A 27,691-nucleotide genomic window follows, 5' to 3' on the forward strand; every position below is an offset into this window, starting at 1 on the left:
GCATGCTATAAAAATTTACATGTTTGTTAACTGTCAGGAATCCACCTGCCACGCCCTCTTCGGCCCGCTTCGGCGTGCCAGGTGCTTCGCGCACATATGGTGCTCGTTTATCATAATCACCAGCTCCTATTTAAACTTCCACACTCTCACTGTCCGTTATTGTTGGTATATGTTGGTTCACGGCGGTCGTTGTTATCGCGCATGCGTATCCCGGTACGTGTCTTCCCACCGGCACTCTCTCAACGGCTGCGCTTTTCTTCCCAAAGCGCATCTCGGATTCCCCCCCCGATCCTGCCGGTGTTCATTCTGTGCTTTTGCTGCTCATCCCATGTTCCGTGCTGCGCTCCTACCAAGCGCGGCTTTCGCCTCCCGTTCATCGCATAACATTTAACAACAAAAGGCATATGTGCAGTAACTAACAGCAGAGATTCACCAGTATACAATACAACACCTGTAGCAGCTGTAAGGTTTGATTTTTCCGCCACTTTCGCGAGTTCTTCTGCGGCTGCACAGCGCCGATCGAGATAACCGACGTTAAATGGCAAATGTTCCACCCCTTGTGCTCAAGATATCAGGGTTCGGCGACATAAACTATTAAAAAATGCTAAGACAAAGCGAGAATTTGGCGGTTCCACTTCAAAAACGTCGACTTAATAGGGTTGTCGAGTTAACCGAGGTCGAGATAAGTGGATTCCACTGTATTATGTATCTATATATTATCTATAAACTTTCTTTCAGCTTCACCCATTAGGGGTCCCCACAGCGGATCATCCGTATTCATGATCCACATGTTCGATTTGGCACGTGTTTTTACGCTGGATGCCCTTCCCCATTTATCTGGGCTTGGGACCGGCACTAAGAGTGCACTGGCTTGTGCAACCCTAATGGCTGGGGTAGGTTCCCTGCCTGGGGATCAAACCCGGGCCGCAGCAGTGAGAGCGCCACATCCTAACAACTAGACCACCAGGGAACATAGTATCAAATATATCTATTATATCTATTATCTGTATTTAAAATTATTAGTAGATGCTCCATACTTTTTTATTTAAAACGTGACCAATATTTTATATGTAGATTGATTTCTTCTCACTAAACTGTTTTTCATGCGTGTTCTCTCAGCACCACTGATGCTACGTGAATAGTATCACAACACTATGGAGGTCAAAACGTGTCCTGAGAGTCACAAAGAATACAGATTAACACGGCAGAGGTAGAGCTCGATCTTCCTGTAGACAGAACAAGAAAAAGAACATCTGGATTTATTTAATGTTTTACAGTTTTTTGCAGGCTTGTTTCTGAAAAGGCCTTGTGTTAGAAGTCAGAAAGCACTAAGTAAATTTATGATTTGCTGTCTGTACCAAAGGAATAAAGGTGAACTTTCTGTACCGTACTGAATTGCATATCATTATATTTGTTCTATTGCATCGTATTGAATTAAATCGCATTGTGATCGATCAAAATCATAATGCACCGCATCATAATAGGGTGAATTGTATCACATCACATCGGCAGCTGCTTCAGATGTGTCTTTAATGCATCGTGTTGTTGGCTATGCTTCGAGAGGCTAATTGGACGGCCTACTATGGAGATGCACAACCTAAATATACACACTTGTTTTATGAAGAAATTATAAATTGAATTATAAAATAATAATTTCGTTTTTACCTTGCGGCTTCCATCAACTGACTTGTATGTCAGCATGTAGTTGTCGATATCAGCAATGGGTGGTTGCCATGAGATAAGGGCACTTCGGTGGGTCACCTCACTGGCAGTCAAATTCTGGGGCGCATCCATCGCTAAGGTGCAAAAGATTTTAGGTCAAACAATAGACAATGTATCTTCTCTTGACCAGTTTTAAGTAATTTAACCAGTCCTGAAATAATCTGTATTTTACATGAGCAGGTTTAATCTTTTTTTAGGATACACTGTGTATGATCTTGGGCATAAATAGTGTATCTTTTAGGTTACAGCTTCTCCTATTTCAGCGTCCCAGCTCATCCTGTATAAATGATCCTTAATAACTGTGGAGAAAGGTCAGCACTCCCCTAATCTGCACATTTCTGTTCATTACATTACCTGTTGGAGGGGCTAAATGAAAGAAAGGAAGACTTCATCCACCAGACCAGGAGGATGGGAGAAACATGCATATATGGTCTTTAGCCAAATAGCAAGCTTTTGCTGGAGTCTTTTGCCTCGTTTGGTGTCACAGGCCCTATGCAGGCATTTGGGTTTGAAGGTATTTTTGGTATGTGCAATGAAAAATATCACAGTCTCTTAGAGCAGGCCCCTCTTATATATTTCCAGGACCTAATCTTCATGTGCCTTTCTAGTGAGGGTGCGTAATTATGAATTATGGCTTAAACAGCTAGGAAAGTTGATTTGTGGAAGGTGAACATTGATTGAGGGGAGTCCATATTTGCATCTCATTCTCAGTGGAAGTTTAGGCACCACTGCAACAATGACAACTAAATGCAATTCAGGGATAAATCAAACTAAGAGTGATATTTCCCAAAATCTTTATTAAAAGCTTGTTCCTTCTGATAAAAAGATCACGCTTTAAAGTAAATTGTACGTTGATTCAATGGAAACTTGGGACACACACACACACACACACACACACACACACACACACACACACACACACACACACACACACACACACACAGAAATCGTCTATATATTAAAAAGCTACTGTAAGCCTGAGAGTGTCTGGGGTATGATGATATTGAATTCTGAAGCTGGAAAAAATTATATTTTAATGAAAGCTATAGACCTGAATATAAGACAAGTACTTTAAAATAAACTGGAGTGACTGTAACAGGGTCATAGTTATTAAGGCACATAATTGGACATATTGAAAACAATTTGAAGCAGATGGATACAGGAAACCTGTGACAAGTAAGAGGTTATGTATTACTGGTCCAACCATGTGTACATAATACAGCACAGTATACAGAATTCCAAATTCACAACAGTGGGAAATGACAACAAAATATATAACAGTACATACTAGGAGTGTAATGGTACACAGATTTCACGGTTCGGTATATACCTCGGTGAAGTCACAGTTCAGTTCAATTTCGGTATAGTTAGGGGGAAGAAATGCAAAACATACAATTTCTTAGTTTTTTTTAATTAATGCAGGTTATTATATTAATAAATTATTTGTTAGAATTTATTTGGGTAAGAAAATGTGTATATTAGCATGTGTGTGTTTTACGTTTAATATTTAATTTATTAATATAAAGTTTCTAGAGATATGTACTACAAATTTAACAAATGTCTTAATTCATTCCATCGTTTTTTAATTTGCTCCTTCGATATTTGGAATTGTCAGGATTTTCTCCTTTTAAGAAAGACTCTTGAAGCTGAACGTTAAATGCTATAGAATCCATATCGCTAGTGTTAGCGATAAGCAGGAAGTGGCGTGATTTCACGCTTGCGCAAAAATGTTTAACAGTGCACTACAAATCATATTTTGGTGCAGAACACATCGTATTTCCAGTATGGACTAAGTAGCCACAGTGACCCTAGCTCTATCTTTCTTTTTTATACCTCTGGTATTGTTGTATATGTTTAAAAAAAAAAAAAAAAAAAAAAAAACCCAGTAAAACTACACAACAGTGTCACAGAGACAAAACAAATTTGCGGTCTGCCAGCGCAGATTGTAACTATGTCCCGAACATAAAAAGGATTGTATTGCAAAGAATTTCGGTACGAATACATGCACCGCTACACACCTAGTGCATACACAGCATGGTGCATGACAACTTGCCAGATCAATGGATGGGAGAGACCAGTGTAAAATATTGTCTGGCATCCACTAAGCCAGTGACATTGCAGTTAATTAAAATCCTTTTGGGGTTTTGTGGTCTGAGACTGTGCACTTTCTACATGAAACAGCAAGACAGCTGGTCAGAAAACTGACTGTTGTCTCACTTGAAAAAGATGTTGAGAATGGAAGTCTATAGAAAGTAACAGCGCATCCTTGCTTCACAGATGGTGTTGAGTCTTTTCTGATGTGCACACCAAGGAACCTTTTTAAACTTTTTTTGTTCCAAGTTCTCCTGAATTCAATAACCATTAATTAAGAGATGTCTGCACCAGTCTGCATTAGGGATGGGTATTGTTTACATTTCATTAATATAAGTACCAGAGTAAAAGTACACACATGCTTCAATTGAGTAGAAGAACAGATAATCCTGTTTTAAAATACTCTGGGAAAAGTTGAAGTACTGACTATACTTTGTTACTCAAGTTAAAGTAAAGAAGGTTGGGCTCTGACATGTACTTGTAGTAAAACGTAGCCATTACCACTACCTGTTTCAGTGGTAACTGGACTTCACGTCATAATATTAAGGCTGTCAATCGAAGAAAACTCTGAAACTAATTAACTTTACCCAGGCTTTACCGAAAGAGAGTGTCTGTTACACGGTGTAACGGGTGAAATATGTTTTGGCTCCTTTAAGAGCAGAGCGGCATTACTGCATGTGTGCAAGACCGAGGAATATGTCCTTATTATTTTCTGATGCTCTTTTTTAAGTTTCTTTGAATAACCTGTAACGCTGTTGCCACGAAAAATAAAAAAGCACAAGTTTTGGAAACCTGTCTGTGCTTAAATGATTTCTGTTGCAACTGGAGTTAGTGAGCTCTCCCTTCACCCAGACTCAACGCGTTACAACGGTTTGTATCTAAACAGTAGCCTACAAAGAAAGTCATTGTTCACTGTCTTCCTCCATCCTTTCATAAAAATGTCTTTCAGGAGTTTATCTCTTGTCATCATCGTGCATTTAAAAAAAACGTTTTTTCTCCCGATGGCGTGCAGCTCAGAACACAGGTGAGGTGCGTTTTTTCGTTTCCGTTCGGAAATTTCATTGGTCTAATGTTATGGGGTTCAGTTTTTTGGCTTGAAGTTTGTGAAACCGGGAAAAACCCAGGAAAAATTCATAAATAAGCCGCTTTGTTGTTTAAGCCACAGGGTTCAAAACGTGGGAAAAAAGTAGCGGCTTATAGTCCGAAAAATACGCTATGTTTTTTATTAGTGAAACCAAACTCAACATTAAGCATAAAAACAAAATATTCTCGTAAATGCGCTAAAGTAATAAACATGTCCTAAAGTACGTAAATCATCAAGCTGATGCGTAAATAAGGACACCAAACGGAACCTTTGCTAGGTTTCCACATGGATGTTTAATAAGGTGATACCGGAGAAACTGAACCTCTTCTAACTTTCATACGGATAAAATCATCAGCAAATATTTGTTCTGTGAATTGGTATATATTCAAATGTAGACATTTCGAGCTTTCTATTCATATATTTATAATGTCTGTGAGGCAAGTATTCACTGAGATTCAGGATGTTTTAATTATGTGTCTGTAATTAGAGATGACAAAGAGTGCCCCCTGTCTATTTTCTTTATTTTACAAAAGCACAGCATTTTGTTGTTATGTGTATACAAATAAATTTTAATAGATTAACTTTTTTTTACCGTTTTTACAGATTTGTACAAATCTGTACGATTAAACATATAAAATAAAAAAATGCTATAAAATGTGACGGCACGTTTGTCGACCTCATAGTGTTAATTGCTGGATATTTTTAATAAAAAATGGTCAAACAAAAATTCTTGCTGCATTAATTGTGCATTAATACAATGTGTGCCATTAAATGAAAACGCGTTATTAACCATTCATTTTGACAGTCCTAATTAACATATTAATACAAAACGAATTTTAAATTTTGTTACTGAAACCTAATGAATGTATCCATGCTGAACATCCACCATTTGGAACACAAGCAGAGAAAAAAATTATGCTGATCAGGTGATCAGTTATGTCTCTGTTCTCAGTCATGTTTACTCTGACTCCCTCTGTCTCATCCACATTAGCCCAATACTTTTTGTTACCTTCTGCATGCTCATTGTTTGCTTTGTAAACTGGTTTACATCTGTGATGTGAGTGCCAGGAAATGATACACCAGTGGTAGATTGAAAAAGCTGCGCAATGGAAAGAAATACATTGATGGACTAAAAAAGGCATACACTAAGTAATAATTTTTTTTTAAATAAAAAGGCCCCTCAAAGAAGAGAGAAAAAAAAAGAGGCTGCGTCTACACTTAGCATTACCATGCAATCTGTATCCATATGTTGCCCACATACAAATTAAAAAGACAAGTGTAAACGTGCTTCTGATCGGAATGTTATCCAATTAGCGGGTTCTGGTCCAGCGGGTTATGATCGGATCTCAATGTGATGTAAATGCAATCCAGCTATCGTGTCTGCATAAGCAGGTTAAAATCATGCAAAATGCCGCCCCCTCCCTTTCGAACTTTCAGAAGATCTGTCAGGAATCTAGTCACCTTATTATTAACTGCAGCCTCATCATCTTCCTCATTTTGCAGGATAAAATGTCCCACGACTGAAAATGGTTTTCAAAAGTACTACTTATCACGGTGACTGCATTTTAATATCAAGTGTAAATGCAGCCAGGGAGATTTCCTCAGCATACCACAGCACAACATATTTGAATTAGAGGTTGACCGATGGATTTTACCGATACCAGTAGCTAGGTTGGATCATGCTTGCTGATAACTTGCCAATTAATCAAACTATTTAATTAAATAGTTTTTTTAATTGATACTGGATAAAAAAAAAAAAAAAAAACAAGCATAACACCCCATGTAGAATACCTTTACAGGAAAAAAAAAGGTAATATTAATAAATGTAATTATATAATTTTCAAAAACTAAATATAATATAGCGCTTTCTGGACTAGAGCCCGCTCTCGTAATGACAGTGGACAGAAGTCGCTCAAGCAACAGTCGCTACCTCGAAAAACTATCGGTATATATTTTTGCCTATAGCAGATAATTCCAGCAATCAACTATCAATGCTGATTAAATCAGCAAAATTATTTTACAATGAATGTTACCTTCGATTGAGGCATGAGAGTTGCAGATGGAGCTGGTAGATGATGGAGATATACAGCGCCGTTGCTGGAGGTAGACGAGTGTTTTTTTTTAAATGTTTTATTATATTAGTAGTGTTGCCTCCTTTGTTCACTATTACACTACTGCATATATTGCATCTGACATTGTTGTTGCTTAGTTTTGTAATGTGAACCCAAATGTCTCAATATTGACGCCAATATTGCCACACACACACACACACACACACACACACACACACACACACACACACACACACACTATGTGTGCATGGATAACACACGTAAATTTTGCAAACGCTAGCCACAACATCATTAAGGAATGGAAAATGAGAAGCAGCAGCTTCCAATTCACCATTAACACCAAAGTATACAGAGATAAAACAACACAAGCATCGATAAGTAACTGTTTGTTCTGAAGCTTATCGGTAGTCCGATATTGACCCAATTATGTACCGGTCCCAAAAAAAACCCCAACATTCTCAGTACCTATTTCTAGTCTGCTTGCTGTTCCCGGCTGATGAGGCACAGTGTCTCTTTACACTTCTTCAGGACATAAACATGGGAAACTTACACTTGCTGCCAAGGGAAGCTTTTATTTAATATTTATTGATTGACTACTATGAACACTTGAGTCTCTACTCAACAATAATAACCTCATCTATGATTTAAATATAATAAATTGATGTTCGGAGTCACCCAGATGAGGATGACTTCCTTTTTGTATCTGTTTCGCTTTTTCCTTATACCATCAACAGGATATCTTCCTTCCCACTGTAACCACTGGCTTGCTCACTTTGTAATATTACATTTATAAATGTCAAATTTATCCATTTACTTCTGTAAAGTTGCTTTGGGAAAATGTCCATTGTTAAAAGTGCTACAGAAATAAAATTTTATTAAATTATTCATACTTCTTTTTCTGTTTTGAAGGCTTCCAAGTGTAAAGTCATCTATTGAAGTCATGTCTTAGAGGAGCATCATTGATGCTGACAGGGTGTTTCCTCTTACTTCAATGAATTTCCTGACACATGCATTGTGAGTCTCCATACTCTCTTTTTTTCCCTTATACTCTTTACTCTTATGTGTATTGTGCGCATGTAAACACAATCCAGCTTGGGCATGCAAAAAAAACACTTTCATGGGCAAGCTATTCCATGAATGGCATGTACCTAATTACTGAATACTACCTTGAAGACAACAGCAAGGGCCTATCTACACACCTTTCTTTTAGAGAAATATTCTTACCAAGAATCATATCAAAAGATGATATATATTAACTGAGTACATTCATATTCATCCTCACCCTTCTCACAGCTTTAATCTTCACAACTATTAAAGTACTGCAGTAATTGAAATGCTGAAGACAGATAACATTTCTCCAGAAGGAGGCAGTTTTATGTTTTCATTTTAATTATATGCTAAGTCTCCATATCTTACCATAAATGCCTAAATCTAAGTCTACCATAAATGCCAAAATAACATAGTTCAACATCTCAAAATTCCCTATAGGACAGTACATATATTATAGAACATCAGTAGGATGTCTATTCTGGGTTTATTTTTGTAGCAATGAGTTATTGTTATATTTTATCAGTGCATGACAGCATCTAAATCCACTGTGCTTTGGGTGTATTTTTTTTCAAAATTAAGCTAGCATTAATAAAAATATCAATCTGTCTGAAGTCAAATGAACCTTGCAAACCCTGTCGGGCGATTGTACATCAACATTCTGTTGCTAAGCCTGTGACACTTTTACATGCAAATTAATTTCCTCTAATCCGTGAGGCCTAATGAACAGCTTTTGGGATGGCTTCTTGATTTAGATTGAGTTTGAATGTGCCTGAAAGTGTTTGCTCCATTCTATGAAACCATGTCAGATTTTATATTTAAAAAATGCCTTCACTCATTTACTCATCTTTCCCATGAGGAAAAAACATCCCTGCTGACAACTAATCCTTACTTATTTGTCAGAAGATGGGACCAGTGGCACAGCTTTGGAAATGAAAGTCACCTGTTAGTGAGGCAAATTGGAAAAAAAAAACATCTATTTGGCATAAAGATTATTCTGGGGAAGTAATACAAAAATGTCATGGGGTCTGATGAGTCCAGAGTGTATTCCAAAGTGATCGGTGTGTTTGAAAGGGAAGCACATCAAGTAAAGCAGTTGCCAGGCATATTGCCTACTGTACAAGCCTTTGGAAGCTGTGTTATGGTCTGGGTTTGATTAATTGGTCAGGTAATGGCTCAGAAGCATTATGCTGAGTGCCTAAATATACTGACTCAGGTTTTTGGTTTTTTTTTCTCAATAAAAACACAGACATATTCCATATGACAATGCCAACATTCATTAGGTTCATATTTGAGAGTGGTTAACAGAGCATGAGGAATCATTTTTACAAATGATTCCGTTTTACAAAGTTCAGAAAAACCTAAACTTAACCCCACATCTTTGGGATGTGCTGCAAAAGATTTTATCTAGTGGGTCAACCCCTTCATCAAGACCCAAATATCTATGCAACTCTGAATGGAGATAAATTCTCAGACCATGGTTTAAGTTTTGCAGTGCAAGGAATGCGCACCAATCTTAACGGTCAACATAACATAAATAAACATAACATCAAAACATAAAAAAAGTAAAACAAAACAAACAAAAAACCCCAATTATAATAAAATTAAATAAATGAATAAAGAAAAAGTGGAAAGAAAAAGTGGAAACCAGTGTGGTTTTATGCTGTTTGATGTGTTCATGAAACATGCTGAAATGTTTTCCTGGTTTCCAGCATGGTTGTGATTTTTTGAGTTACTATTGCCTTCCTGCCAGCTCAAACAAAACAGGTTATAAATATATTCTACATAAAGTACATACAGTTGCTAACATACATTTTTTTTGGAATTTAAAAATACATTTCATTACACTTTAGGAATAACATCAAAGATGTCTTCAAACACAAACCTGCTCGTATATCATTTATTCATGTTTATAAGGTGACTCACGTGTGATGAAGCTGGTGACTACAGTGCCACTGGTCAAGGGGCCCTTGGTGGCATAGAGAGAAATGGAGTAGGGAGTACTGGGGAGAAGTTGACTCAGCTGATGTTCCTGTTTGTTTCCATCCACTAGAAATATATCTGCTGTCACTAGTTAGATGGAAAAAGAAAACTTCAATAAATGTTGGTTACAGCTAAATATAATGGTCTTTTGTTTGATGTAAATAATTTACATGATTATTAATTTTTTATTGAAGAAAGAACAGTGAAGCACAATAATAAACAACAATAACATTAAGCAAGAGATAACTGAACAGTTTCCACCTTTAAAGCATGTACTTTGAAAGCTGTAAATGATTGTATACGGTAAACTCCACACAGTAGGTAACCTGATCAAACTGATGACCTGTAAGCTGTATTTCATTCCATATGGCACTCAATTTTGTGTGGTAGTGAGTTTTAAAAGTAAAATTTCTCATTGCTCCTATAGTTTCGTCTTTTTTTATTTCTAGGTACCTTGGCTGCGTGTGAGGGTGAGTACATAGTTGTCCACGTTAGAAAGTGGAGGAATCCAGCGCAGCAATGCTCCCTGTGGAGTGACATTTAGGGCCATCAGTTCCATTGGCATGTCCATGGCTGCAGGAGACAAAGACTGTAGTTTAATGTAGATTATAAAAGGAATATGTGTAGAAAAGCAGTTTAGCATGAAATAGCTGGGGTCTGATGTTTTCCTTGTCTTTCTTATGTGCACAGGATTTTGGGAGATAGTTAAATATAGCACATCACTCCAGGTTGAAACTAATTGGTTTTGATTAACATCCTGGAGATCACAATTTTCTAAATGAGCTGTATTTTTGTGAGAAATTATAAAGTCTATTGTGCTTGCTGCAAATCTTAATGCATATAAATATTGATATGCAAGCATGGTTTTGAGTTGTAACAATATCACAAATTGAAGTATTTGCAATAAATAATGATGTTATATCTCTCTGGAATGTCAATTCAAGTTTTTGCAAACATTTTTAACAACAGAGAATGTCATGAAACAGAAAATCAGTTAAAATCTAAATCCCAGTGAAAAGTGTCGCTGGCAAAGGGAAACTTGTTTCCCTTTGAGGAAAACCACATCATTGTTGGTGTTCATTCTTTTATGAAATACTAAAAGATCAACTGATTGATTTACAAAATCAATCCCTAAAGCAATAAGGTAATCATTAAAGTATGAGGTTTTTTCATTCATTTTGTAAAAGTGGTTTTAGAGTCATAAAGCTTTATTTAGAATTTTACCTAGGTTTACACAACATTAACAGAAGAAATAAGGGCACCTAAGGGCATAGAAGCCCTGGAATGCTTGGGTGCAGTCCTCTGCTGGTGATTCATTCAGACAGGTGCAGGTTAATTGTCTGGGGGCTTTACATTGCTCTGTCTACAGGCTTGTTTAGCTCAATCCTGGTTTCTATAAATATTCCTCTTAAAAATACTATTTACACAATATTATTATTTATGACCACTAGGCAAATATACCTGTAAAGACACTGGTGCTGATGACCTTGCTCTCCTGGTTTCCTCGCACAGTGTTTAACTTAATCTCATATTCTGTCGCTGGATGAAGTCTGGTCAGAGTATAGTTTGTTGCATCCTTGTCAATCACCACACTGTCCACTTGACCTTAAAAAAATAAAAATAATCCATAATATTTTTGCACCTTGAAATGGGTTTCCATACCAATGAGCAGTGGGACTGTATATTACATACCTCTTCCGTACTGATAGGACATTTTGTAGTAATCAAAGTAAGCAAGTGGCTGAGCCCATGATATTGTTACCGAATCCTCAGAGATCAATGATACCATAATCTCTCTGGGAGGGTCCATTCCTAAATCAAACATCAGACATCAGCTAATCAGTGTTAATTAAAGTGTGGAAACCTTTACTTGTTTTACTACAACTGCTATGCATACATAACAATATTTAAAACATTATGTAGAATTTAGATTCAAATATCAACACGATTACAAAATGCATTTTATAAGTCACATATTAGCGTAATACCATGCATATTTGTTATAACAGACAGAAATATGTAGCTAATTAAAAAAGATTATTTTCATTACCCTATGGACAATTACAATGAAAAAATTATTACATTTTAAACGTGTATAATGCACCAATGTTTGTTCATGATGCTTAACAAGCCACTGCACCTACCGCAAATAAATAAACAATACTAATACATGATGACAAATCTGTTTCTAAGCAATCAGGGACTATAGTACTCTGTATTTAAATACTGTGTATAAATATACAAACAAGTGACAAGTAAATTCTTCAAACAGGCCACTGGGCCGCTCTCTGGAACTGAAAAACAGAACACCTTTTTCCAAAAGACATTCCCTCAATTTGTGTTTTGATGACTATATTAGAGCATATAGTCAAATACTTTAAAAACTCAAAGGCATCCAGTGAACCTTTGAGTAGTGGTGTCATTCACAACAGAAGAAGTGACTCATCTACCTTAAGGGCAGCAACTTATTGCATTTGAAATTATGATTTACTTGCAGGAAGAAGTATTTACAACCAAATTAATTAAAATGCAAAAGAATGTAGCACATAGTAGAAAATAAAAAAAAGAATGGATGAATATATGTTTCTGCTTAAAGATTAATTTATAGACATTTAAGGTATTTAGCAGACATCCATACCGACTTAAAACTTTGCAGTTGAAGGGTAAAGGCATTAGTAGCTTGGTGGTGCTGGGATTTAAACTTTTTCCTTCTGAGCTAGAGAACAATTAGATTAGATTAGATCAGATTAGATTAGATTCAACTTTATTGTCATTACACATGTACAAGTACAATGACTTACCCACTAAGCTACCACCTCCCACAATGTATTTTTTTTCTTTAGCATGTACATTAGAAGGTACAAAAACTGGGACATGATGTAGCTGTAAAATGTAAAAAAAAAACAAAAAACCTTTAGATAAAGCTACCGCAAATAACAAGATGGCCAACAAGAACGCCGTCTTAATTGAAAGGTGCCTCCAAGATGCCTCGGCTAAAGGCTCGAAGGGGGGCTCAGAAAGAGCCCCCAAAACTCAGGGGAGCCAGAGCCGCATCCACGAATTTCGTGAAGGTATGGGGTGAAAGGGCAAGGCCAAATGGAAGAACCTGGTATTGGTAAGCTTCAGCCCTGAAAGCGAACCTCAAGAACCTCCTGTGAGAAGGTAGGATGGATACATGAAAGTATGCATCCTTTAGATCTACCATGACAAACCAGTCCTTGGATCTGATTTAAAGCACGACCTGCTTGAGGGTCAGCATCTTGAGCCTGAGTCTCATGAGAGAGCGGTTCAGCTGATGTAGATCTAAGATAGGACGCAACCCTCCGTCTTTCTTGGGAACTATGAAGTACCGCTGTAGAACCCGGACTCTCGTTCTGATAGAGGGACCACCTCGATGGCCCCCTTCCTCAGGAGAGTGTCTACTTCCCGTTCCATGACCAGAGCCTGCTGGCTGGAAGAATCCCGTGAAAATGGGGTGGAGGAGACCCGAAGCTTTCCAAGCTGCCAGAAAGCACCTTAGGGGTATCAGCCTCTTGAGACTGGCCTCCGGTATGTTCAGAGCCAAGGCAGCACCCTGAGACGGCTCTTGGTGAGGTTAGATCTCCAGGACCACAACGATGCCGGGTGGAGACCAAGGAGAGAGCTCGCTGGACCTGGCCATGCCTTGAAGCACCAAGGGTGGCAGGGTTAACAGACCAGATCTCTGAGGAGGCCGGGACAGGGCAGGGCAGGGCAGGCAGATAGAGCGGTGCGGTCACGCCCCTCCACGGCCAGATCCCCAGAAAATTCTGTGTCAGGATCTTTTCATCTAAGCCTTCCTGTTGAAGATGACAGATCTGTCACCTCACGAGGCTTACCTCACACAACACTGCATTTCTGCAACTCCTGATGGGAGGCGGAGGGCTGCGGTTGGGGCTGAGCCCGCCGAGCAGCCCCCTGTGGGTGGCGTGGGAGGTAACGCTGGAACGCTACCGCTTGTTTCTTATTTTCTTGAAACCTCTCAACCACAGAGCTTACGGAAATGACGAAGAGGCCAGAAGGGGTTAGCTGAGCATCCAGCAATACAGCCCTGTCCCTATCACACATGTCTGACAGTGTGAGCCACAGGTGCCTTCCTGTAGACACCAGGGCAGCCATAGACCTAGCAATCTCCTTATGGATCTGAGAGCCAGATCCGCCATACGGCAAAGTAAATCAAAGCGGTTGTCCATGGCACGTCCCACATCCAACTTACGCAGCAGGTCAGCCTAATATGCCTGCAACACCGCCATGGTGTGCAGAGAAGCAGCGGCTTGACCTGCTAAAGCATAGGCTTTACCCACGAGCGCAGAAGTATTGCGTAGGGGCCTCGAGGGTAATGTCGTGGGTCTTAAGGGAGGAGGCGATTCCGGGAGAGAGATAGGTGCATCTCTTCAACCCGCAACATCACCTAATAACCATATTCTCTCCACCCCATAATGTGGGAGTACACAGTAGAACTGGGGGTGAAGAGGCAGGCTGAATAAGGTTTAACCCATGACCTGGAAACCTGGAAACCTGGACAACCTCTGAAAGCTCCTCGGCTTCCGTAGCGCAGAGGTCCATCTGCGAACCCCAGGATCTGGCACGGCACTCTGCCTCGGCGAGAGCGGGACCAGACCTGGAAGAAGCTAGAGCACCCTTCGCATGCAAGCAAGCGACACACAAACGTGCGTGTACCCCCCAGGGCAGCCATAGACCTAGCAATCTCCTTAGTGGCTCTGAGAGCCAGATCCGCCGTACGGCAAAGCTCATCAAAGCGGCCGTCCACGGCACCTCCCACATCCAACTTGATATGCACTTTACACGTTTCTTTACACCTTTCTGCCCTTGTTTCAGGTCTCATCTGAATTCAGAACTGAATGCTCTCTATGTCTGAAATGTGTGCAAATAGTTTAGTTGAAGGACCTTCCATCTTATCTTTTAAAGACCAGTGTGGCTGCAAATTTTTTAATCCAACCAATCAGGAGTCTGATAGACAATCAAAGCTTGAAATCAACAGGTTAAATAAGTGGAATCAGGTGTAGCAACAACTTTCATTGTAATCTGTAGCTATAGAACTACCTGTTTCATTTTATTCTGCATTCTAACTCTTCAAAGACGTTTAAAGTAAAAATAGATCTTATTTAGGTCTTATTTTGTGTATATTATTACTGCATGTCCTGGTTCTTACTTAAACATTGCAAAAATGATTTAGGTGTATGCTGCTTAGTATCTCATGTACCACTTGTTAATGAGCTTTTGAGTGAAGTCTGTCATGTTAGAACACTGGGTGAGGACGAGGAAACCAGAGACCCTAGCATTAAATAATATCACTGACTAGTGATATACTGTACTAGTGACACTGATATTTTATATAGAAGGCCACATTGCAGATCAGCAATTTGTCTTTTTGCCCCTTATATGTTATGACTCAAATAATTCAGCTAATTATATTTTGTAGTTAAATATGTTAGTTCCTTTTATTGAGGAGTGAAATTTTTGTTGAAGAGTGGTGATAAAGTGTGCATCAATATAACAAGGCATTACATGGTTTAGTATAAATTCAGTAAAATAGTGCCTTGCATTTTTCTTTGATGCATGAGAAAAATGCATAAGAGACGATTTTGTTCCATGTTCATGCTAACATAATCGTCTCTCATGCATTTTTCATTTTCCTTTAGCATGAACATGGAACAACATGTTTTCACCTAAGTGACACACTTCAAGTGTCTTTCTGCTGTGGTTTCACTGTCTTTCACTGGTAGTTTTCTAACATACAAATTATGTTTTCTAAGGTGACCATGTTTGCCTATGTATAGCTTTAAATACTAAATTAAATGTATTAAAATAAAAAAGAAATAGATGTCACACAGGTACATATCGACTCTGGTGCCATAGAGTGATCTAGTTTTTTAGTAAGATTGGACGCTATTATTAATATTAAAGAAATGGCTTGACTGGATGGTGCTTGAGGGCTGAAACACCTGTACCTGTGACAATGGTGCCTGTAACTGGCTCTGAAGCTGTGTCTCCATGCATAGTAACTAGAGAAACAATGTATTTTCTAGCAGGCAAGAGGCTAGAAATGACAGTCCTGGTCTTGGAACCATCCAGAACAAATTCAGACTCCTCACTGGAATCATCCGTAGTGTAGTACAGCTTGAAACTATTGGCAGGTGGGGCTGGAGCACTCCAAGCTACAGCCAGTGAATCAGCCGTGATGTCTGAGAAGTAGAGCTGACTCACAGGACGAAAGCCTGTAACCAAATGATGGATGATCAATATTATTGGTTCTTTTGAAGAATGAACTCTTCCCAAATGGTGAAACACTCAGTGAGGCAGGAGGCAACACAAAGCATGCTAAATGAGTTAGCATGCAGAATAGAAGGGCTTTGGTCCCACACATTAAGAAAATGATGAATTTTTAAATTAAATCTTGAATTAAAACAGTAAATAAAATGAGATGAAAGTAAAGAAGTAAAATGAATTCTCATCAGACACTGAAAAAAATTACTGGGCAGAAGGAAACAAGCTGGCAGGTAAATTGACTGAATAATGTTTTGGTTTTCAAAAACATGTTTTATGAAAAAGAAAATAACCAGATGGTAGAGAAATAATTAGATACATTAGTAAAAATGAAAAGCCAAGAATACTGTACTTTTAAAGACATTAATTATTAATCCCACACATACAACAAGTAAGTTAATACTGTATGTATTCAGAATGCAAAATATCGTAAGTGGGTACCTGTAAAGGCATCAATTGTGGCAGCAGCACTTTGTTGTCTGCCTCTCTGAGCCATGACTGTGATAGTGTACTCAGTACCAGGCTCCAGGCCAGTCAGTGTGGTGCTGCTGCTATCTCTGGGTACGGTTATTTCAGTGGTCACACCACTAGCTGAGGTATAGCTCACTCTGTAATATTCAATGGGTCCCTGCACAGAGCCCCAGAGTAAAGTGATGCTGTCTTCTGTGGAGGCTGTGACCATCAGATCCATGGGGATATCCAGACCTGTGAAAAGGAAAAGAAAAAATTAAGAACAAAACTGTACAAGCTAAAATTAGTAGGGAGCAACAGCAAAAATATAAGAACAGGCAAATGACCAGGTTTAAAATATGGAATGATCATGTCTGCAAAAGAAGTACAAAAAAAATGACTCCCTCATATGATATTAAAAACAAACATCACAGCTCTACTTTCAATGAAGTGGAAACCATTTATTTTAATGTTACAAGTTAATCGCTGAACTGCTGGAATGTAGCACAAAAAGGATATTGCACAAAAGGGTATTGGATAATTAGATAAATTATTTCACTCTACTGCACTGATAGCACGTTACCTGTCCTAGCATTCATTGTGGCTGGGTTGCTTTGGTTAGTTCCCAGAATGGCCGATATTCCAATGCCATATTCGGTACCTGGTTGCAGATCTAAGAAGAAACGGCGTGTTAATTTGTTCACAGGTAAAGATAGTAATATGACAGAAAAAAAAACTTGTTTCAAATTATATAATAAAAATTTATAATTTGGGGAGGATAATGATCATTTATAAATGTGGGCTCCATCTATAGGTGTGGGGTCCAAGCTGAAACACAGTGTCAAGCTGTCCTGTGGAACTGAAACTGAGTGCAAATAATTGTTCAAATCTATAATAAGAGACGTAACCACAAAAATAGGGGACAAATGACTATGCCACCCTAGCACTTTTATCCCTGGAAATTTAAATTGACCAAAACATGACCAATAGCATGTAATAATGGTTTTCTTGTGTGCTTAGGCAAGTATAGGGTTACTTTTAAATTAAAGACTAACAATCTGTACTGAAAAAATAAATACAATCACATCAGTTAGCATAAAATAACATTTTAGCAGAAGCAGTGACCAGGGTCAGCAAAGTAGGAAAAAAGCAGAAACCCAGAGCAACAAAGCAACATCAACAAAGCTGCATGTAGCATTATCACCTGTTAACTGTAAGAATTGTCAAGGTTCCTCTTGGGAACTGAAAAATAACCAATAAACTGGAAGAAATGAGTGTACACTGGCGATCAAAATTTATAAACAAAATGAACAATTCTGAAATAATGTCATCTTCACTGCTCAACAGTTGAGGGAGTTTTTGTCCTGTCTATACCATGCTACCAGAACACCGTTTCCACATATTAACTAAGGCATTTTAAAAAAACAACATTATTTTGCAGAAAACACACTGATCAAAAATAGAGAACACTTTCAGATACCTCCCAGTTATTGGTGTTAATCTGGTACCTGGTGCTAATTTCTTTGATTATCTGTCAACCCCTATTTAACTGGCAGCCTAACTTCCAGTTTCACTGACTCTGCAAGATGGTGGGTCGTTCTAAAGTGACTGAAAGCCGCCAGCAGCAGGTTGTCCAGATGTAGGCCAAAGGGATGACCCTATCAGCCATAGCAAGACAAGTTGGTCATTCCAAATCTGTGATTTTAAGAATATTGAATCTTTACAACATCACAAATTCATTCAAGTCTGCCAAGAAGGCTGGTCGTCCACGGAAGACAAATACAAGAGAGGACAGGATACTGCAGAGGATCTCAATGGGCAATCGTTTCCACACTGCAGCTGGAATTGCTCACCAGTTCAGCGCTGAACAGGGTAAGGATCTGTCTCGTCATACAGTGTCTCGACGTTTAAGAGCATTTGGACTGAAAGCCCACTCTGCAGTGACCAAACCCTTAATTAGCAGAAAGAATCAAAAGGCTAGACTAAGCTTTGCTGAGGAGCATGTTGTGTGGACAGAGGAGAACTGGTCCAAAGTTCACTTCAGTGATGAAAGCAAGTTTAATTTATTTGGCTCAGATGGAAAACATTATGTTCGGCGACAAACGAGAAAGACTGAACCCAAAGTGTGTAAAGAAGTCAGTGAAAAGTGGAGGAGGAAGTGTCATGGTTTGGGGCATGTTTTCTGCAGCAGGAGTTGGGCCTCTTATAACAGCTACATGGCAGAGTGAATGCAAATGTTTATCAGAACCTTCGTCAACAACATATGGTTCCTTTCCTGCGTTCATCACCCAATCAGCCCACAGTGTTCATGCAGAACAACGCTACATGTCACACAGCAAAACGGGTAAAGCAGTTCCTTGAAACTGAAAACATTGAAATAATGACATGGCCTGCCCAGAGTCCTGATCTCAACCCAATAGAGAACCTCTGGAAAATCCGTCACCGAACTGTGGAGGAGACTGGAAGAAGAGTGGACCAAAATCACACCAGAGCAGTGTGAGAGACTAGTGCTGTCCTGTGGCCGCAGATGTGCTGAAGTCATTCACAGCAGAGGCCTGTACACGTCCTACTAATTGCTGAATGTTGTAACCTTCAGAAAAATATTTTGTAATCTTTTTCCATGCTACAGTCATTGTTGTTCTCTAATTTTGATCAGTGTGTTTTCTGCAAAATAATGTTTTTAACATATACAATTGCAGAGGTTCAGTGAGCTTATATTACATACAGCTAAATAATAGAGATGCAACGGATCGCATAGATCCGTTGACTCACGGGTCGGCATGCATGTGAACTGTGCTCTTTTTTAGTTGCTCTTTTTTTTTCATTCTGATATTGCTCTATAAGTAACTTCATAACTACACAGAGCAGTTATGTGTTCACTTGAACAGGACCTGTGTTTCATTCGACAACAATGGCTGGAGGAGGTGCAGAAGAACTTGAAAAGCGTCCCAGATTATTTAAATAGCATGTACGGGAACATTTTCTTGCTGTATCTTTTCTTGTAATAAATGAAAAGCAAATTATATTTGTCTCCTCCCCTTTTTTTGCTGATCCGAAAAATTATCCAATCCATGACACAAAAACCGTAATGATTTTTGTGATCTTGCGCACCACTAGTAAATAAGTGAAGATTTAAAGGACAGAAAAAACAACTGTTAAAACTAAACTGTAATTATATAATTTATGCACAGGACTCACTTATTCTTGAGCACAAGTGCATTTCTTACAAATGTTTCGGAACTTATCTCTATATAAAAAAACAGCCAACCTGAGGAAGTATTTAATCTAAGACCAATCAAAATCATAATATCTGCAGAATTATACCCTGTGTAACCTGCCAAGTCATAAGATAAGAATGTGGTAGTAGGTAACAGCTTTTGCCAGTGTATCAACAAACAATGAGGTGCATGCTGTTTTTTGACATCTCTGTCATTACTTTACAACTTTGTCTGTTATTGCACCCTCTCAACTTTCACGATTGACAAGAAAAGAAAAAGAGAATATGAACCCTGCCATGGAGGCTGGATTCCAGCTGCTCAAGAAAGCTCTAAAAGGGAAACTGGTGTTTAACAATCCAAGCTTCCAGTAATTCAACACATATAGTCTATTATACAATACTTCGTGTTGCTTTCTGCCTGCTGATTCTTAGCTTCGTAAACTAGTCTACGTCCGTAGTGAGTGAGAGTCAGGACTTTATACACCAGTGGATTGAAAAAGACGCACAACGACAGGAAATTTGTTGGTGGGCTGAAATCAGCGCGCAGTGAAAATAAAAAAATATTGACATTTTACCAAATCAATTAATTAAAACTAAAGTAACGAGCCGGTTTTGAAAATGTAAGAAGTAAAACGTACAGATATTTGTGTAAAAATGTAATGAGGAAAAAGTAAAAAATTGTCTGAAAAATAAATAGTGGAGTAAAATACTGATACCAAAAAAAAAATACTTAAGTACAGTAACAAAGTATTTGTACTTCGTTACTTCCCACCTCTGCCCCTGACACCCCTGTCACCCTGTCACCCCCCCCCCCCCCCCATTAGAAATTCACATTATACAGCCAAATGTATGTAGACACCTGGGCATTGAACATCCTATTCCAAAACCATGGGCATTCATTCGGAGTTGGTCCCCCTTTGCTGCTAAAATAACTTCCAGTCTACTAAGATGGCAATCTACTAGATAGATTTTGTACTGTGTCCGTGTGGATGTGCACAAAAAGTCAGTCACTGATGTCTAGCAGGATGGTTTGTCATTAAGACTTTCTGCCAGATCGAACACAGTTGGGTTCGAGGTTTGGACGCTCAAGTTTTTCATTGGCAAAATCAAATCTTAATATAGCTTGCTTTGCATGCACAGGTTAAAATCACCATTGTAAATTATTTTATACCTGCAAAGCTTACTAATTATTTTACCTGAATGTATACTTTTTAAACCTGGATGAAGCTCACCTGTACGTTATTTATTTCTTGAATTTGTTCATTCATTTGTTTGTTTAGCTTTGTAACTACAGTCCATAAGAACAGAACTGAGCATCCCTGAAACAGATTAAGATTGTAAAGATGTGTTGCTCTCACTTGTCAGAATGGTTTTAGTTGTGGTTCCATTGCTCTGTGGAATTAAGAGTTTATTGTACTGATCTCCAGCCAGTGTACTATACACAACACTGTAGTACTCCACAGCAGCCTTGCTGTTGTCCCATTCCAGGTCCAGAGATGTAGATGTCTTAGAGAGTACCCGCAAGTGTTTGGGTGGATCGATCTCTGTAAAAAAATATTAAGGTCAAGCTAAAAAATGATAATCATATATATATATATTTAATGATTCTTATTTGATGATTGTAAACGTTCGGCCAGCAATAAACGTTTAGGAAAGATGGTTCAGAACTGCTAGTATAGTAGAAAATTTGTAAAACTATCGCAGTATCAAGCAATCAACATGACTGTCATGTCATCCATCTATCAACTCTGACTGCTAAACCTAGTATATCTGCAGTTCTTTTTAGTCTTTTACTGTAGGTGTACCTTCTATGTCAGTATAGATCCCTTCTATCTCTGTTTTTCAATGAAGCTTCTCCCCCATTCATTTCAGCCTGTCTGTCAATCCCAACCTCTATGCACTTCATCACTTATGAATTATATATTATATATATATATACATATATTATATACATTATATTAATTATATATATATATATACAGCCTTTTATCAAAGCCTCTGCAATTCATTCAACCACTTCCCATTCATCCTGAAACTTCCTCATCCATTTTATATATATATATATATATATATATATATATATATATATATATATATATATATATATATATATACATTTTTTTGTTTTGTTTTTTGTTTGTTTCTTATTTCTTTTTTACAAGCAGGCAAATGTCCTCACACTTGGAGGTTCGTCATTCAGCTATTTTATGAATTCTTTTAAAAATCTTGTACTCTTTGCAGAACAAAGGCAGCAGCTTGTGGTCAGCCTTTTAAATGCAGTTGTACCTTTCAGCAAGTCATCATGATCAGTCATGCTATCACATTTGAAAAGATTGTTACATTAGAAAAGATTGTTACAATGTACTATTTGCTCACCTGTGACAAACTCAGCAGAGACGATTCTACTTTCATTGCCTTTGTGAAAGCTGCTAACCAACACTTCATATCTGGAGCCTGGCCTTAAAACTTGTAGTGAGTATTGACTCAGAGTTGGTTCTAGATGAAATGTGGTCTTAGGTCCAATATAACCAACTATTCCATATCGCAGGATTATTTCATCCACTTTTGCCTTGGGCAGAGTCCATTCGACAAATGCCACTGTGTCTGAGACATCACGGATTATAAGATGGGTTGGTCCATCAATTACTAAAAAAAAGAAATTTAAATAGGCAACATGAAAACGTTAATGGTCAGACCAAAAATTACAAAACCGAAGGTAATGAACTGAACTAACATTGGGACAAAATACTACTAAAACATTTCTATTATTTTATTTAGTAACAGTAACTTTCCTGAGACAAGAGAAAAACAATTTAGAGAATTATGATCTTAATATCTTAACTTTCTGTTACTAATCAATTACATTTGCTTATGTTTATTCTTAATACCCAATTATTCACACTCTACAAACATTTTATTGAGAACACTATAATAGTGTAAAGTAATCCATGTGTTTGCCCTTAAAACAGTTTAAATTTCCACATTAGTTGGTAGCATTCCTTAATGATTCTGCTCCATGGTGAAATGACATGAAGAAGAAGAACTTGAACAATGAACTCATTGTTATGTTCATGCAACTAGTTTGTGTGGAATTTAGTTTTTTGACACTGTTTTTTGATACTGTCATCATGCTGGAAGTAGGCATCAGAAAATGAAAAATTTTTGGCCATGAAGAGATGCACATGCATAGCAAAAATATTAAAATTATCTGTGCAATCAGGCCATGATTGATTGGTATCAATGTGCCCAAAGTGTGTAAAAAAAATTCCCCACACCTATGCCCACTGCATACTCAGATTTCTGTTCTTGGCTAACAGGAGGGGAAATTGACTTTTTTTTTGCTGCTGTAGACCATCAGCCTAAAGGTTTGATGTACTGTGAAATCTGAGATGCTCTGTTCACCACAATTACTCGGAGTCATTATCTGAGTTATTGTGGCCTTTCTGTCAGCTTAAATGTCGGGTCATTCTCCATTGGCCATCTTCTCAGCAAGACATTTCCAACTACAGACATACAGTTCATTAGAGGTTTTTTCTTTAGTGTACTATTCTGAGCAAACATAAATGCTAAATCAACAGTTATAAAAATATTTAAACTGGCCTGTCTGGCACCGATAATCATGTCAAACCATTAAAGATCAAACTTTTTCCCAATGATTAATAGTAAAAATTTAAGAGGGCTATTAAGAGTAGTACTTTGTCAGTTGCAGTTCCCTTTCAGGAACTCGCACTGCGTCGAAAATGCTTTGGGAACGCCTCCCGTTGTTAACGCTCTGAATCACATGTAATCTCTTGGAGGTAGTGACGTGGCCCGTCGCTAAGCTAGAGATAGATTGGCCCGATAAGAAGCGGAAGCAACGCGTTCCCAGCAAGCTAGATGAGCGTTCCCTACGTCCCGTGGCACAGCCTGTGTCCCAGGGACTACCGTTCTTTCCTGACCCACACACTGAGGTATCTAGGTCCTGGGAGAGCCCATATGTGGCCCATACTTTTGCCCCGCATTTGCTGTAAGCAAATATAGTAGGGTTCAGGGAGTGCGGCTATAGGAAGATGTCCAGGGTTGAAGAGACCCTAGCTCGCTATCTCTCCCCAGGTGATGCGTCGCTGAATGCTCCGGTATCACCTACAAAAGCTACTTTGGCTCTAGTAGGTAGGGATTACGCGGCAGCAGGTCAGGCCAGGGGTTGCCTCCACACGCAGAGTGTGTTGCAGGCATACCAGGCTGACCTGCTATGAGAGATGGACGAGGGATTCAGCGAGACTGTTAACTCTCCCACAAGACGTGCCTCAGAGCGCAGTCTCCCTCCACTGGTTGACTCCTTTTGTCCCCACTGGGAATGGAGGGGACCCAGTATGGAGGGGAGCCCCCCTGCTCAGGAAGCATTCATAGCTGCAGGGATCTTCCCAGCTGTTCTGAGAGGGTCAGAAGCCAGCCTCGAGAGGCTGTTTCATCGATCAGACTTCTGGGCAGATGGGGAGGCCAAGCTGTTAACTCTCCCACAAGATGTGCCTCAGAGTGGAGCCTTCCTCCCGTGGGTGGCCCCAATGGCTGCAGGGCATTGCTCCAGCCGCTCTGGGAGAGTCAGAGACCAAAGATTTCCTGGCAGCTTGGGAAGGCCTGCCAGATGTATCTCAGTGGGTCCTGCACACAGTAGAGAGGGGCTACTTGATTCAGTTCGGGTCCTCTCCTCCCCGGTTCAACGGGTGGTTCAACAGGCTCTGGTCCTGGAACAGGAAATACCCTCCTAAGGAAAGGGGCCATCAAGGTGGTTCCTCCTTTAGTCAGAGAGTCAGGCTGCTAAAGCCAGTATTTCGCTGTTCTACAGAAGGAACACTCTCACCCCGCACCTTCACCAAGTGCATGAATGCGCTCTAGCCCTGCTACGGCTTCAAGGCATCTCCATTCTAAATGATTTCACCAATTGATTGGTTTTAGCTTGATCAGAGCTATCTTCTGGTGATCCGGCATCGAGATGTCGTTATCGCCCACATGAAGGAATTGGGGTTAAGTCTAAATGCAGAGAAGAGTGTGCTTTCTCCAGTACAGAGAATAAAGGGCAATCTGTTCCGTACTATCTAGGTCTCGCTGCAAGCCCTTTGAGCCTTAGAATTTTTTCAAGGTCCCATCCTGGGAGCTCCTTGTCGTCACTTATGCTAACAACAGACGCATCCCTTACGGGGTGGGGAGCGGTCATAAGTGGCCGCTCTGCCAAAGGTCGGTGGGACAAGTCCCATCTCTCATGGCACATAAACTGCCTGGAGATGATGGCCGTGTTATTGGCACAGGAACACTTCCTCCGAGACCTAAGAGGTCGCCGCATGTTGGTCCGTACGGACAAAAGGTCGGTGGTCTCGTACATCAACCACCTGGGGGAACTCCAATCTTGCCCCCTGTACAGGCTGGCGCGGCAGATCCTTTTATGGTCCCTGGGGAAACTCCTCTCGTTGAGAGCAGTTTACATCCCGGGCCAGTTGAATTGGAGAGCAGACGCCCTTTCAAGGTAAAGGCAGAGGCCCGGGGAATGGAGACTCCACCCCGAGGTGGTGGAGCAGATATGGCAGGGATATTACAGAGCCCAGCTGGATCTGATTGTGACTCAGGAGACTTTGCACTGTCCCCTCTGGTTCTCTCTCTCTCACCCAGCCCCACTGGGTCAGGCCATACTCCCTGCATCCCTGCAGCGCTTACCTTCTCCTTTTTTAGAAGCTAATCTCGCTACCATCGCTCACCCATTTTGTAGCTTCCTGGTTTACGTGACGTCGCCCGTCACGACTTGCCTATTGGCCGGATTTTACATGTGATTCAGAGCGTGAACAACGCAAGGCGTTCCCAAAGCATTTTTGACGCAGTTGTTATTCCCTCAGGGAACTACGGTTACACACGTAACCTAGTGACGTCACCGCTCAAGCAGCTATACATATTTTACTTATGTAATTATGTTGCTGAAGTAAACACTAATTCACAATTATTGCCTTTTTAATACTGACTGACCAAGTTAATAATTGCTGACAGGACATTTACCATTGCCACAGTTTCCATTTTCAAGGCAGTGTTATGCGTCCCTAGATTTTACAGTCCCATCCTAATACTAATGCTCTGGTTGTAGGCTGCATAAATAAATAGTGGTATTATTTCACCCCAACACATACAGTATATATATCTATATAGTATATCTATTCATTAATATCTCTAAGAATAATCCAGCAGAAGAAAAGCACTGGTTGTTGTTAGGTACACAAATTAATAGACATCAGTAACTTTCAGAGAGAAAAAAAAAGACATTTGAATATCAGATTATATTGAGAAGAGGAGCATGTCATTGAATGAATGGTAGACAGACTCACATGTGGTAACAGTGGCAGTGACAGGCTGGCTTCTGCCTTGGTCTTTCAGAGCCACTAAATTTACAGTATACTCCTCTCCAGGTCTTAGACCAGTCTGAAGGTAGGATGTGATGGTACTGGGCAGCTGTGTTGTCATTCCTCCATCATTGTCCTGTGGCAAAACACACACACACACACACACACACACACACACACACACACACACACACACACACACACACACATATACACAGTAACCCTTTTATTTATAGGCACACATTATGATGCAATGTCTGGAACTGAACTGTGAACAAACCCAGAAGCTAACAGCTTTTCAGGAGGGCACTATAATGTTAGACCACAACAAATGTGCAGAATATTGGCAATTGTTCATGGAATGTGCCTTTTCCGTGTACACAATGTACACAAAGTACTATACAAAGTGGAAGCAATAATTGGTAAAACTTGACTAGAAGTTCTCGATTTATGTTCTTTTTCCATACTTTTTTTGCTCTTAGTTTCCAGTCCTAATCAAATGCCAAATGAAACTTCATCCATCATGATACTGCACAAGCCACAGTAAGTATTTTACACTTTCAACTTAAATATTTTTTGCTTAATACTAGCAGTCTAAATGTGATTTTTCTTTATTACTGTTCTATGACCAATGGCCGTTGCTGCCCAATAAGATTAAACTGCCGCTGAATTTGTGTTCTCATATTCAGCATGCACATTCTCTAAAGACGTTTCTAACACTGTTTCAATTGTTTGTTCTTCTTCTGTCTTTCATATAAAACTAAAGGTTCTGTAAAACATTTCAATTAAAAAGACATGCATATAGCACATTCAGTTAGGAGCTGACTGAACATTTGGACCGGAGCTTGGAGATCAAAAAGCAGATTGAAATTGAATAGGCTGGCATTTATAAAGGTATTTAAAACACAAGCTTAACCACTTTTTAAATTTGGTTATTCAAAAAGCAACATTGTTATGAAATAAAACTATAAGCCTCTTTATGTTGCCATTATAAAAAATAAAAAATAAATCTTGTGCTGCTCAACAAGAACCTTTTTTTTCACAGACTTTTATATTAATAACCTACCGTAGTAATACATGGGGGCCCTGGAGGTTCAAACACAGAATTCTTAAAAGTAAAAAAATACATTGTTACATAGCAAAAGGCTGGTTCCTGTCTGTCATTCTAGAAATTAAAGGTGAAATGTTGAAGAATTATAAAATAAACGAAGCATGCAAATTTTCCCACCTTTTCTTAGGGCTTTACAATTGAGGTGAATGTAAAAGCCTCAGCATTAACTTTACTACTCTTCATGTTTGCATTTCATATCAGTGGTTCTGATCATACAAGAAGGATCAGACACTATCATGAGGTAAAGAA

The 27,691-nt window shown here is 39.1% G+C and overlaps 1 protein-coding gene across 6 annotated transcripts in view; it reads right to left on the reverse strand.

The window, feature by feature from the left end:
* Positions 1 to 27,691, reverse strand: part of tnr (tenascin R (restrictin, janusin)) — a 151,480-nt gene that overhangs the window by 11,188 nt on the left and 112,601 nt on the right. For all 6 annotated transcript variants that reach the window (XM_083541642.1, XM_083541639.1, XM_083541643.1 and 3 more), the window contains 11 exons: positions 26,317 to 26,467; positions 22,349 to 22,618; positions 21,331 to 21,516; positions 17,339 to 17,428; positions 16,747 to 17,010; positions 15,990 to 16,256; positions 11,692 to 11,811; positions 11,461 to 11,604; positions 10,453 to 10,572; positions 9,943 to 10,086; positions 1,666 to 1,796 (listed from right to left, as the gene is read on the reverse strand). In XM_083541642.1, the coding sequence (XP_083397768.1) occupies positions 1,666 to 1,796; positions 9,943 to 10,086; positions 10,453 to 10,572; positions 11,461 to 11,604; positions 11,692 to 11,811; positions 15,990 to 16,256; positions 16,747 to 17,010; positions 17,339 to 17,428; positions 21,331 to 21,516; positions 22,349 to 22,618; positions 26,317 to 26,467 (1,887 nt within the window). The remainder of the gene's footprint in view (positions 1 to 1,665; positions 1,797 to 9,942; positions 10,087 to 10,452; positions 10,573 to 11,460; positions 11,605 to 11,691; positions 11,812 to 15,989; positions 16,257 to 16,746; positions 17,011 to 17,338; positions 17,429 to 21,330; positions 21,517 to 22,348; positions 22,619 to 26,316; positions 26,468 to 27,691) is intronic.

This window comes from Silurus aristotelis (assembly GCF_946808225.1).
Source record: "Silurus aristotelis genome assembly, chromosome: 5".
NCBI classification, from domain to species: domain Eukaryota; kingdom Metazoa; phylum Chordata; class Actinopteri; order Siluriformes; family Siluridae; genus Silurus; species Silurus aristotelis.